The 15,194-nt window shown below is 34.7% G+C and overlaps 1 protein-coding gene across 2 annotated transcripts in view; it reads right to left on the bottom strand.

Annotated features, from left to right (window-relative positions):
* The window catches only part of ASCC3 (activating signal cointegrator 1 complex subunit 3), a 340,635-nt gene that overhangs the window by 88,905 nt on the left and 236,536 nt on the right, over positions 1-15,194 (bottom strand). For both annotated transcript variants that reach the window (XM_032858205.1, XM_032858204.1), the window contains exons 31-33: positions 1,755-1,892; positions 1,557-1,677; positions 286-418 (exon numbers count right to left, since the gene is read on the bottom strand). In XM_032858205.1, the coding sequence (XP_032714096.1) occupies positions 286-418; positions 1,557-1,677; positions 1,755-1,892 (392 nt within the window). The remainder of the gene's footprint in view (positions 1-285; positions 419-1,556; positions 1,678-1,754; positions 1,893-15,194) is intronic.

A 15,194-nucleotide genomic window follows, 5' to 3' on the forward strand; every position in this document is an offset into this window, starting at 1 on the left:
ACTTGCTGAAGATCAAGGAAGTAAGTAGTGGAGCTCAGATATGAACCCGGGTTATCTGGCTTCAGAATTCATGTGATTCAACACCATACTACGTTGCTTCTTTTAAAAGGTTTTTTAAAAATGAAATTATAATTGAATTCTGTCTTATAGTGTTAATTCAGTTTCATTTCAAATAATTCTTTTGAACTAGAACTTTTACTGATTTTTATCTAATAAAATACCATGCGATAAATATTAACTTGTTATGAAATGAATCCATTTAAATTAATTTATAGCAAAATTTACCTTGACTCTACTGGGAAAGGTTCATAAAGAAATTTTTTGTAAAAGTCTTTCTTTATGTCATGAACCAGAATTACAGCTTTGCCTTGGTCATCAAACTGAGGCCTCCCAGCACGCCCCATCATCTGGAGTACATCTATAAAAAAGAGAACAAGAGGTTTTCAACAAGATGACACATAGCACAAGGTATATTTAGTGATGACAGCATGTTTTGGCAACACAACAAAATAACAAAGGATACAGAATATTTTAAGAGTATGCTTATTGTCTCTGATGCCTACTGTTGAGTTCCCTAATAATTAAATAATCAATTCATTATGACAGGAAATTGAAGCCCCCAAAATGGTCTCTCTTACTTACTGTTTGTAAAAGTAAGAATGTTAACTCTCCTTTAGTTAAATGCTGTTTAAGACTTGGGGCCCCTGGGTGGCTCGGCTGGTTAAGCATCTGACTCTTGGTTTTGGTTCAGGTCATGATCTCAGCGTGGTGGGATTGAGGCCCACGTTGAGCTCCAAACTCAGCACGGAGTCTGCTTGAGATTCTCTCCTTTCTCCCTGCCCCTCCCTTTGCTTGTGTATGCTTCTCTGTCTTTTCTTAAAAAAAGAGTTAATCACTATTTCAATTAATTGAACAAGAAAAAGTAAGACATATATGGGCAAATCTCTTCAGCAGATTAATCTGATTATTTTCCCCAGGAATGGACCCCATGAGTCCATTTTGGTCTCACCCTCCTCCCACTTATGAAATAAATGTTCTTTCTTTTATACTGCAGGAATCTCTGAGGTAAAAAATTATTTAGAAATACATTTTTTACATGTAATCCTTGTGTGGAAATACAATTTCTCTCTTCAGAACTGACAATGCTTTTATCACATTTTAAAATATGTTAGTAGAATGTTCATGACACATTGAAGCAATAAGCCCTTTGGTTCTAGAAGTGCCATGGAAGTATTTCTAGTGAGACATTTAAAATTAAACAGTATAATGTTTAACCATGATTTATTAAGTCACTAATAGCTACTAATCGGTACTTTTTATCTATTTGTGAATTTGAAACTATTGGTTAGGCTTTTGATATTTATTAACAAATTAGGTATGTTAAAGTAAATAAAATGGCTCAATACTTTGAACAGTACTTGCGGTGGAAACAAAAATTTACAATTTGCTCATTGTATGTTCAAATGTGATCAACGCTCTACAATTCAATTCATGCAAATTCAGATTATTAAGACTAAAAGAGAAGCTTAATATATCTGTAAGTCAAAAAAAATTACCTGTAATGGGAAAATCCACATAACGTCTTGTTTTTCCATCATAATATTCTGTTCCCTTAATGATTACTAAATGAGCTGGAAAGTTTACACCCCAGGCTAGTGTACTTGTAGCAATCAGAACCTAGAAAATAAAATATATTTAAGTAAACCATAACTTTTGAGTTACATTTAAATACCTGTTTATGAAAAATGAAATACCTGAACTTTACAGTTTACAAACAGCTCCTCTACTGTTTTTCGGTCCCTCTCATGTAGTCCAGCATGATGCATTCCTATTCCGAAAGCAAGTGTTAACTTCAGGTTGGAATCTCTTAGTGTCCCAATGATATTCTCCATCTGCAAATAAAAGCACAATGACAGGACATAGGTTCATTAGCTTTAAAATTTTCATACTAAGTTTATATTTGACTAATTTTGTTTTTTGATTCTTATATTATATAAAAAATAGAGGCCTCATCTACAGTTATAATTAAATTAATTCAAAAAATATCTAGTTAGTGAGAATATATATCCTAAATGAATTAAAGTTTAACAGTACCCATTTTATTCTCATGCATCAAGGAAAAAAAATCTGTGGATTAATGCAATGACTCCTTAAATGAGTAACAATTATTAAAAAGGATATAATGTTGCCTAAAATGTTTCAGGGTCTTGTTCAATTCCTGTAATCTTTTTGGCTCGGTGCTAAAAATTCAGAAAATAAGGACAAAAAAATTAATGCAAAAAAAAATTAGTCATAATCTCACCAAATAGTCAGGAATCATTCAAATTTAAGCTTTCTCAACTGAACTTAATGACCCAGGGCAAATCATACAACCTCTCTCAGCCTCAGCTTCTTCATTTAAAAAATCAAATGGGTATATTTTTGTTCACTTTTCATTTCTTTGATCAGCAGTGCAGTAAAATACTTTTCATATTTACTAGGCTTTTTTGGTAAATTATCTTTTCATCTTTTAAGTGGATATGATAGCTTTTTTTTTTCCCCCTTACTGGTTTGTAATGGCTCTTTATTGATTAGAGCTATTATTAAGCTGTATATGTAGTAAAATTATTTCATTTCCACCCTCAGTTTAGCTCGCCAAGTTTTCATATATCTAAAGAGTTTCTGAAACTTATTATCTTACATCATCTTTGAGTATTCCATCACTTTCCATTCTACTTGGAAAAGACTTAATGCAATGCAGGTTTTATGGCAACAGAAACAAATCTTATTTTCTTATAAAACTTACTCCTTGTAAAGAACTAAATAGAACGCCCAATCTCTTTCTGTTTAATGACAGACATTTACTGGTCCTTAAAGCAGTGATTTGAGAATGTATGAACAGTTAAAAGAATGACATATTTTAGTTATATCTATAACTTCCCTACCATATTCCAACAGTGAAAAACAGTGGAGGATAAACTTGGAAATGGGTACATGTATAATTTTTATATGCCTGAAGACTGAGATAGTATAAACAACCGACCCTGTCTTCGGATCTCATTTCTTTTTTTCCCTTAATATACACAAATATACTTGCAATACATTCACTCTCCTGGTTGTGAAGAAACCAGTGAGCACCTCACAAAAATCTCACAAAAGTTTAACTGGCTGCTGCAGTTTAGCAAAAATGCATAAGACAATATAGTCATATATGAAGCACTCCAACTGCTTTCATTCTAACTCATCTTATTTTCAATGGGCAGAAAAATTTTCCAATTTTTTAAAATGTGGGAATAAGTTATTTTTCCACTGATAATTCAAAAAATAGGAAGGTGAAATTAGGCTTTGTAATAGTTCTCAATGTATAAAAAACATTCATAGAAACAAAGTAATATTTTAATCGTATACACATTATGTTATTTATCAACTTTCCCTGAACTGAATGCAATATATAAACAGTTCATTCTGTTTCACAATCACAGTATGGTCACCTGATATTCTTGAATACTCATTTTATAAACTGTTAAGGAAGGATATGGAAATGTAGTAACATAAATCCACTCTACCTTTAAAATCAGCAAACGATAAGCAAGCTGTATACTATAATGTATGCTATAAGAAAGGTGCTTGTCTTGTCTCATAAATTATGTTAGCTATTCTCAAGTGACAGCCCATTATCCATTTGTTTTGTTCAATAGTCCACTGCATAAATATCTTCAATTTACACTATCAAATTAATTCACTGATATTCTTGCTGTGACAATTAATTTCAGGGATTATTTTTTTCAGTTTCATAACTTAGTAACAGTATAATTTTACAACTTGTATAATTTATACCGTTCCATGGCAATGCCAATCATACCCCCTAAAATATACTATTTAATATAGGAAAGCTAAAGAATCCTATGGCAGGAGGTTTGGTGAGGCATTAATATCCTGTCCTTTCACATCAGGGAAGGCTGTTTCTCTTTCCCCCTGCCCCCACTTTCACATAAATCAGTGCATTAAAAAAGAACTATTTGCCTATCTGAACTGGCAAAGACCTAAAATCCTCATGAGGACAATTACAAAAAACAACTTCATTTATTACATAGTTACTGTACATGAATTCTGAGTTATTTGAACACCACAGAAAAGCAAAATTTATAGTAATGGTACTCAGTCATTAAGCACAAGATACTACCAGGACAGCCTATTTAAGTATGAAAATATAAATTGTTGATTAAAGTCTACACACCTTTGATTAAATTATATACTTAAAATGTTTCATCTTGATCACAATATAAGCAAAATTTTTGAGAAACAGGATAACGAAAGCTTAAAACATGGTAATACATATTATTTGTTGAGTACTTATTATGTGTCAGGCATTGGGCTTATCACTTTACAAAGATTATCACATTTAATCCCTTACATAAAATAGTACAGCTCTAATGTAACATTTACACCATGCAGTATATTTCAAATTAAAAGACCCAGTGATCTTGAATACTACAGAGTAGACTCTTTCGACCCTAGTTCCATAAGAGAATTAAACCTCACAAAAAAATATTTGAATTACATTCTTTTTAATTTTTTCCAAAGATAGGTAGTACCATCTTAGATGGTTAAGAGAAAAGTTCACTTCTACATGCAATGGATGTCTTAAGACATTAAGGCTTAATTCTTGTTAAGAAAGGCTGCTATAGAATTTTAATTAGAATAATTATGATAATTAAAACACTGACAGAGGAAGTTTTAATTCCACAGTTTATTTCTATTCAACCAACATTTGTTGTAATGTATAGGTATCTTTCCAACAGTCTTGGAAATGTCTGACTGACTACCTGATAGTTAAACCAAAAAAAATTATTCAATATTATAAATAAAACAAAAACAGATCTATATTCCTCTAAATAGTGGCTTTTTTTTTTTTTAGGGTGATGGTAGAGGAGGCACATATGTAAACTGTTGAACCAATTACTTTAACTTAATAGAATTTTTTTATATTTTAAATTTATTACACTCAAAAAGCTTTTGTAGAAATATAGGATTCCATTTAAGTAGATACATTACTCTGTGCCCAAAATACATTCCAGTCAGAATATAATTCAGTGAGTTGATGACAATGCTGGCTCCAAAAGAAAGGAGGAGACCAGATTGGACAAGAATGAGCTAACAGATTGTACAGCCCAATTCTGTCCCTTTGAGTGTGATATATTGTTTCAAGATGCTAAAAACCCATACTTTCTCAAAGCATATCTGTTGTGCTGGTTTTCCCATTTTCACAGAATCCTCATTATCAGAAAACTCTGTACTCTTTTCAAAGCACGTCAGACTCAGACCATATGCCACTGAATGCTTATCAATTGTCTCAAATGCTCAATAAAGATGCAGCATACCGAAGAATAATGAAAGTTACGAAACTTTTTAAAAACCAAGATAATTAAATATATCACATCTGGTACAGATGTTAAAGTTAAATATAACCTTATAACTACCAAGTGTTAATTTCTTAAAAACACTTCTGTATGATAAACCCCATAGACTGAAGGGGAAGAAGTAAAAATGAAAGAAACACTTTAGAACATCCTGCTGATCTACTAAGGGAAAAGAGATTTAAAAATAATATTAATTAATTAAAGAAAGTAAGTTTCCAATCTTTGCCAGTACTCTTTATCATATGTTCCTTGCTGTCTTCTCTGAAGCCCACAACAATGACTCTTCAAAATGATTTACCACACTATTAATATATAAATATATTTTAATTAAATATAAGATTACATGTAAATTAAATATATAAATGAAATCTAAACAATAACATGTAAATCTTTGCTATGTCTGCTAAATAAACACAATACTATTTTCAGTGTTTCCTTCCTAATTCTTAATGATGGCAATATCAAAACTGGTTAGTAGGGCAAAATATTAAAGATTTTTCCTTATTAATATTTCTAACTTAATTCACTATGCTATTGGTAGGAAATCCAAGTCAGTGTTTCATATTTTTTCTGGAATATACATTTTATGCTTCTTTCCATTTTTGGAGAGTTCAGAGTCTAACACATGTTTGGAGAGCATTTCCATGTCTTGAAAAGCTTTTAAAATGCAGATAAAGCTGACGAAAGGGATTTTATAAAATTATTTTGTTAAGGTAGCATAATTTTAAGTGAACAAATACTACATTAATATGAGTTAAATTTAGGGAGGAACATAAGAAAAATATTATAAAAATAATAGCAAATTTAACCACAGAGATTTCAGCAAAAAGAACTTATCCATTTATAAGGTATTCAATGTTGCTGTACTGGAACAGTAGTGACAGTTAACACTTATTAAACATTTAGGGGAGCCTGGGTGGCTCAGTTGGTTAAGCAACTGCCTTTGGATGAGGTCATGATCCCAGAGTTCTGGCATCGAGTCTCGCACTGGGTGGGGGGCCCGCTCAGCGGGGAGTCTGTTTCTCTCTCTGACCCTTTCCCCTCTCATGATCTCTCTCACTTTTTCTCTCTCTCAAATAAGTAAATAAATAAAATCTTAAAACAAACAAACAAAACAGTTATTGAACATTTACCTCTGTTCCAGGCTTGTTCTAAGCATATTACATAACTTAATGCATTTAATACTTAATCCTGTAAGGACAGGATTATTATTTTTCTTTTATAGTTGAAGGGGTAAGGCTCAGAGGCTGAACACCCCCCACAAAGGTCATGTAGCTTGTAATGGGCAGTCGGTATTGAACCCAAGAGGCCTGGCTCCAATCCACGTTCTCAACCACAATGCCACCTTCTAATTACCACAGGGATGTGATATACTAAAATAATGAAATCACTCATTTGGTTAAAGTCTGGGCCTCACTGTTTTAGACTGTGCGCAAAAACCAGGTAAGATTTGAAATAATGAATTATGTACTATACTCACAACTGGGGAACTATGCAGATGATTAGCAGACCTAATTATTCTTCAGTATTTGAGTATTTCTACTCCTATGCCTAAAAATTAAGAATATCTAAAAGTATCTTCTTTTATAAATGAAAATATCACCACTCATGACTGAGAATGGCACAACTCTTATTGGCTGCCTGTGTTTGATATTGTAGCTACTGACTTTTTTCTGACTTTACTGTGTATTTCTGTCCCTATCAAAACACATATTGGCACTGTGACTTTTCCATCTTGTCTAGTCAGTGTGTTGTCAAAGATTTCAATTACTGTATGGCAGAGTGAAAAAAATTGGGTCAGCTATCCTGCTTTTGAGTTTCTGAACTCCATTTATTTCATACTATTGGGCTAATTACTTACTTCTCTCAAGTTTCAATTTTTTATCTGTAAAACTGGGATAACAAGAACAATCCTCCCAAAATTCATGATAAAATGACATAACATAAGCCTTTAATGGACTATAAAGTAGTCTATAAATATGTCAATTATTACTAAGCATAAGACCTTTGCCTCTTTCTTCATTAAGACATGCATGATATCATCTACGGCAAAATAAAACAGCTTCATGTTTTATAGCTGCTGTGAATTACACAACTATTCCATGAGGACCAACTAAGTTCAAATGTCCAATGCTCAGCAAATCTGTGGATAATGTCCGTTTAAAACTTAGCTTTTGATACTTACTTTTGATATTCTTAGCCTAGTAATTTCTCTACTGTCAGTCACTAAGAGGAACGAGGCCTGATTAAAATAGCGCTTGGGGTGGGACTTTTGAATTGCAAGCTAAGTCTATTTTGGTTTGATAATAAAACAGATTTTTGAGTAGAAAATGTGGCTACCCTATATTAAACTCAACTTAATTTCTGATTTTTGACAATCTCAAAGTCCGTCTTCAAAGTTTGGTACTAACTACTTACCTATAAGGAAGAAAGAGGTCAATATGTATGTCGAATAAAAAACCAAATGAATCAAAAGAACAATAGAAAACTGTTATTAGGGACACCTGGGTGGCTCAGTCAGTTAAGCGTCTGGCTTCGGCTCAGGACATGACCCTAGGGTCCTGGGATCAAGCCCTGCATCAGGCTCCCTGCTCAGCAGGGAACCTGCTTCTCCTTCTCCTACTCCCCCTGCTTGTGCTCTCTCACTTTCTCTGTGTCAAATAAATAAAATCTTAAAAAAAAAAAAAAAGGGAAGAAAGAAAGGAAACTGTTATTAGTAGAAACTACCAAATCTGCACTTGTGATTTCGAGTTGTCCAAGTTGCTGTTTGCCACACTCATCCAGGAGGGCTGAGTGCTAAATCCCATCGCTGTTTCCCTGCTCATCTCACTCAGCTCCCATTAACATTTGAAGTAGTTAAACTCTTCTTCCTTCACAAAACTCTCTCATCTACCATGTTTTAAGACTTTCCTTAGTGACATCACCTTCTCAGTGACCTTTGCCAGCTCTTCATTTTTTACCCAAGGTCTACCTTGAGTCCCTCGAGGCCTGCTCCTCGGGTTCTCCACACACTGTCTCCGGGTCTCATGTGCTTACCTAGGTGTAAAGGCTGCTTGTATGCTGACTCCCAAGTTCATATATTCATTTCACATCTCCTGTGTATTATACAGACGTCCTATATCTAATTGCACTGAAGGTCTTGGAAATACAAATTAACATCCAAAATATAACTTTTTTCTTTTTCTTCCCCCCTTGGCTCAAATCCGTCTTTTCCTTTCTTTCCATCCTATACTTTTAGCTCTCCCCATTTTAAGAAATGACACCATTATTTACTCAGATGTTTAGAGTTAATAATTGGAAGGTCATGCTTGACTCTTTTCATCTTCTCAACCTTCATTTCTCATCTACCAGAAAGTCCTACTGAATCCAGACCAAAACATCTTTCCATTTCCACTGTCACCACTTTAGGTGGCCCGTAGGTCACCACCATCATTAATTCCATGCTTAACCTCCACTTCAATCCATTTTCCACTAAACAGCAAAAGTGACCTTAAAATGCAAACTGAGTGTGTCATTTGCCTAACTTAAAATCTTTTAATTCCCTGGAGAGACCCCTCCCTTAGCTATATGCTTGGTTTGTTTCCTTGCTTCCTCCAGTTCTCTATTCAAAGCTACCCTCATCACAGGGGCATTCTGTACTTCTGTCAATGTATAATATTTTACTACTCAACACCCCCTTTTCTCCTTACCCTGCTTATTTATTTTTCCATAGAAATTATTACGATTTGACATATTGGCTTTTTATCTAATCATCTCCACAAGAATGTTAATTCTCAGCCTAGGAACTTTACCTAATACACAGAAGGAGCTCAACAGATGTTTCTTTAATAAATAAATAAATGACTCTCTTCCCCTAGTGCTTATAATCCAGATCTGAGCTCTATAACCAAGGGTCTAAGGCCTTATATGAGCTGGCTACTGCTTACTCTGAAATTTAACTTTTACCATTTTCCTCCTAGGTTATTCTATTCCAGCTGAGCTGATCTCAGTTCCTTTAACATCCTGTTCCCTTGACCTGAAGTGCTATTATCTTCTCCCATGGTATAGTTAACTTGTTCTTATGCTGTGGTTCTCAGCTTAAATGTTACCTCTTTAAAGAAGTCTTCTCTGACCATTCTATTTAAAGATGCTCCGTATCCCGTTATCATATTTCATTTCTCATTTTTATAGCAATTTTTATAATATTATTTGCTGCATCATATATATTTTTAAATTTCTATCTAGTTGAGCTCCTTGAGAATAGGGATCAGTTGGCTAACACAGTGCTTGGTAAAGTTGTAGGTATTCAATACATATGTTAATGAACACTTTACAAATTCTGGCAAGAGCTGCCTAATGACTTAAGTTAGAGGATTACCCTTTATGGGCATTTTTGATGTGATACCCGGTAATTTTGCAACTGAAGCTACAGATCATGAACTACCGCTACATGATCTCTCCAGATATACAGGGGGTGTACCTGGCGGCAGTCCATCATTAGGAGAAACAAAAGGACCAGACGGAAGAATATCATGAAAGGTAATTCATGAACACTCCATGCATATACCTTTTCTTTCCATGCTATCCCTAATTCAACTCCACTGAGGCCCCACAGGGTATTTCTTATGTCAAATTGACTGAAAAAAAAAAATTACAAAATTAGAAATGGCTTTGTATAAGATAGCAGCCCCTGAAGTAGTCTGATGTGGTGTTACAGCTTCTGTCGGGGATGACTCTCCAAACGGCTAAGTGTCAAGTATTTCCCTCTCACTTTACTGCCAAGAAGAGGTGATGTGAATGGATGATGTGAATGGATGATCCACACTTTGCTCTGTAGTTACTGGATTAGTCCAAGGGTCAGGAGCTTGACAAGAGTGCTACTGGAGGGCAGGTGGCAAGAAGGGCACAAGCTTTATGGGGATGAAAGTTTAGAATGGTCCCAGAATAGACTACGTATATCCCATGAAGATGTTTACCAACAAGTTAACAGCAGGGTGGACAATGCTACTAAAAGTCAAGTGAACAAAATGATCACTTCTAAGGCTATTGGGCAGTTTCCCCCGCTCCAGATCCCAGGGTTGTGTGCAGCGGGTTCATGTACTAAATGGTGTCGTGGCGGAAGAGATGAAAACTACGCACAGGCTAAACATGGACTACCATTTCCTCAGGCAGACCCAGTTACTGCCCCTGCTCTGTGCCTAATATGCCACCAGTGCAAACATCCCTAGGCCCACTATAAAGGACCTTGCTCAGGGGATGAGAGAGCTCTCTGGTAGTAAGGAGATTATACTGGATCCTTGCTATCACAGAGGGGACATCTATTTGGGATGATGTCTAGAATGGACACTTTGGATTTTGATTCTTTTTCCCGTTTTTTTGAGTGCTCTCAGTAGCCTCAACAGTAGGATTACTGAACACTTTATGCATCATCTAATATCTCCTATGATAATGTTTCTCAGGAAACAGGATAGGAGATATCCTGAGTGAGGAATTCACTTTAGGCAGAAAGATTAAGACAATGGATGCCATGGTATTCACTGGTCTTATTGCCTCCCTCATTACCCAGAAAGAGCTGGCTTTATAGATGAATGACTCAGAGTGGCAGCTGAAAGACACTGCTTTGGCAAGACTGGGGTACTCCCTTATAAAATGAGGTGTATGCTCTGAAGTAGTCATCATTAAATGATACTGTTTCTCTCATTCCTAGAATATACAGTTCTAGGAATCAAGTAGTCAATATGTGCAAATGTTTTTGTAGTCATAGCTAATAAATCACTTAGAAAATTTTTGTTTCCCTTCTTTATAATTCTAGCTGTGCTAGTTTAGAGACTTAACATTCAAGGGATGTGACAATTTACTTAGAAACTGAAATAGCTACATCTCTCACTCTATGGGTGAATGAGCAGAATGTGGTCATAGTATAGTTTAGGTAACCAATCCTGATAAAGAAATTGGGTTATTGCTGCACAATAAGGGGACAGACAAATTTGGATAGATCCTAGCGAAATCTCACTCTACTGTACCCACTTGAAAAACTAATCAAAAACTTTTAAAGCCTTATTTAGTAAGGATATATAAAAATCCAATTTCTAATGTCTCAAGAATGTGGGTTTTGGTTACTCCAATGGATAAAGAATCTTAATTAGCTTAGGGGCCAACTGAAGTAGTGTGCAGGTGATGGGTGGTAAAGAAAATAAATCAGAAATGTCTGGCTCCCTGGCCAAATATGTTTTGTCCTGTGTTGCAGAAAAAAATACTGTGACCTCTACCTTTGCTCTCTCATATATGCCGTATGCATATTTTAACTAACACATTTTATATATTTTAACTAATTTCATTTCTCTTTCGTCTCTCTACCCTCCTCTTCTGCATATAGCATGTGTTGGTTGTGGGTAACTTTATAATTTAGCCCCCTGGCTAGAGAATATTGAAATGGGATTGCAAAAGAACAGAATGACTGGATATAACCAGCTAAAGGACTGTGGAAGACTCCTACAGACAGCCAGCAACTGAGTATCTTCTCTTGCACAGAAGTCACAGAGGTAAGATATTCTCTATTCCTGCTGTATGCTTGAGGGTGAAGCTCAAGCATTCCAACGTTTCTGACTTGGATTTGAAGGTTGAGAGAGTAATGTAAAAACCCAACAACAGTCTGAAGTTAATGGTACCAGTGGTGGTTATCAAACTGAGACTCCAAGTGACATGGTGGCATATGCCTACCAACTTTTGAAATTACTTCCTGATGAGGAATATGGAAGGGTATTATTTTTGGGGTTTCCCCATGCTACAGTATAATTTCACATCAATGATATACTTGAAGGGGTGGTCCTGCTTCCTAGTACTTTGAAGATTTACTGGACTACGAAGATTGATGGATAACTTTTTTTTTGCCTTTGCTGACCCACTTAATCTACCTGGTCCTGCCACAGAACACCAATCTGAAACTGTGCAAGCAGCAGCAACAGGAAATGTCACTAAACTTCTAGTCCACAATATAATGGAAAGTAACTCTCATAAAGACTAAAATGTTAAAAAATTTAAGGTAATTAGGGGAATCAAAAACCGAAACACCTGCTTTATAGATTTTTGGTAGAATCAGATTGAATTTGCATAGCAATCAGCTGCAAAACCTCTGACATTTTGATTTTAAAGGTGATGCCTTTTAGAGGAAAGACTAAAACAAAGCCTGGATTGTCTTACTATTGCAATGCACTTGGTGAAACACAATGTCCGGAAAGGACATAATTTCTAGCTGTCTTATTTTAGCAGTGAAAACTCTACAAAACAGCAGAAGCCATGCAAGTAAATTCTATGGTTTATAATGAGCCTTGGTGATAAATTTTTGTGCTGAGGAAAAAAAAAAAACCACAGAGAAGTAACTCTACACAATGGCTGAGGTGACCACAGTTTCTTAGGTCTCATACATTTAAATTAAAAAAAAAATAGTAAGTGTACTATAGCTGGAAGAGGACATGAGGTTCACATTTGAGGTTAGTATGAGTCACACATGCAAAATGCACTGCCACGCACACACACATACATTTTGAACACACATCTCAAAATGTATTCAATAGGTATGTACTTTATACCTTGACTTCAAAGAAAATCGTCCATTTGGAACATTTTTAGGGATAAGATGCAAGAGAAAATATATTAAGCCTAGACAGATGCTGCACATAAACTGTCAATATTCCATACATCTATTTCTCACCATTTGCTTCCTAAGTTCAAGATACTGTTACACACAGCAGGGTGACTCTTTTGAACATACTAACTGAATAACTGAGTAAAAGGACAAGAAAACTTTTGACAAATTATTTTGATCTTAAATCATTACCTTAAGTAAATATTTAGTATACACAAACAACATTAAGGTAACATGATAGTGGTCAACTCTACTTAAAGGTGTCATGTGACACCTTTTATAGGAAGTCAATATTGGGATCTGCTACTTATCAGTGAATAAAGATACCTACAGGCCTATACAAGAACATTTCAAATTACTAGTTAACTAATATTAGTTAACACAGAACTGCAATATATACAGTATCATCCAACAGGCCTACTAATCCTAAAGGATTCATGAGAAGTAGAAGGGGAAAATATGCCAACTACTGAGCCTGGACATGGGTGGGTTAGAAACACTGTTTTGACTATTCTTCTTCAGGCTGTGTAAGATGAGAAAGGAAAGATATGAAAACAAAGGGAAACAATGCAACAAATTTATTACTGATTTCATCTACTTTTTTATTGAAATTCCAATGAGAAAAATATTTCTAAAAAGCAAGATAAGTACAAGAAAGGAAAATCACTATAAATCTATGAAGGGACAGAGGAATATCTACCTTTAGAAGCAGTAGAAAGAATCACAAAGAATGATTATTAACTGACTGTATCACATAAAATGGAAACACTTCTCCTTTAAAAAAAAAAAAAAAAAGAGAGAGTATGAGCAGGGAAGGGGGGCCAGAGGGAGAGAGAATCGCAAGCAGATTCGGCATTGAGCAGGGGGCCTGACACAGGGCTTGATCTGACAGCTGAGATCATGAACTGAGCCAAAGAGTCAGACACTCAATCCACTGACCCATCCAGGTGCCCCCAAACCCCCAAATGCAAAAACTTCTTCTTCTTCTTTTTAAAAGATTTATTTATTTATTTTGGAGGGAGGGAGAGAGAGAGAGAGAGAAAGTGTTGGGAGGGAGAGCAGAGGAGCAGAGGGAGAGAGAAAGAGACACTCAAGTATACTCTGAGCTGAGCGCAGAGCCTGGCGTGGGACTCAATCTCAAGACCCTGAGATCACAACCTGAGCTGAAACCAAGAGTCAGACACTTAACTGACTGTGCCACCAATGTACCCCAAAACGCAAAAACTCTATTTGTAAAAAGCTACTAAGACAAAAAAAGGAAAAAATCCAAGGAATTAGCAAAATTAACTAATAAAATCAGATGAGAGATTAATGTGTGTGTGTATAGTAATAAACATATATGGAAAAAAGTGATGTCATATGAAATTTCAGGGGTGTGCATGTATGTGTGTTTTAATTTGTTAAGACTGTCACAAATCTATAAGAAAAATGCTGTACTGCAAAATATAAAAGTTTAAAGAAATAAACAGACCAAAAAAAAGAAGAAAAAAGATAACCAATAGTAAACAAATATATGAAAAAAAGTTCAATCACACACAAATTAAGATGTACATTAAAATAATAAGGCATATCTTACCTATAATATATTGATAAGTTACAACAAATGAGGGTGTAGTAAAACTGTTATTTAACTCTCATATACTGCTGACAATACATGTATCAATGGGAGAAGGTGAATTGGTAAACCCTTTTGGAAAATAATTAGCAGTGTATATGAAAACTAAAAAAAATCCATATTATTTGACCCATTATTTTTAAATTTATACTGAGGAAATAAGTTTAAATAAAGAAAATCTATAAGAATAATGATGCCTGGTTATTTATTTAATGGGGGTAGCCACATAATAGGCTACAATTATGTAGACATAAAAAATTATAGTTGCTTCCAATTTTGATGATGGTTACTACTTGGTTAAAGGATAAAAACAGGTTTTTAATTTTTACATTTAGTGTTTTCTAAATTTTTGAAAATGGTTATGTTATTATATATTTTATAGAAAGTCAATTTTGCAAAACTGTTTCTAAGTTCCATGAGGGCAGTGAACACTCCAATAGAAAAACAAATATAATTATTATAATATACATAGGTGATGATGTTAAAGGGAAGACAATGGAAACAAATATGGATATCAAAGTAAATATTCACCAGGAACATATTAGAAGAAAATACA

The sequence above is a fragment of the Lontra canadensis genome, unplaced genomic scaffold (assembly GCF_010015895.1).
Source record: "Lontra canadensis isolate GAN:19392208 unplaced genomic scaffold, GSC_riverotter_1.0 scaffold14, whole genome shotgun sequence".
Lineage (NCBI taxonomy): Eukaryota > Metazoa > Chordata > Mammalia > Carnivora > Mustelidae > Lontra > Lontra canadensis.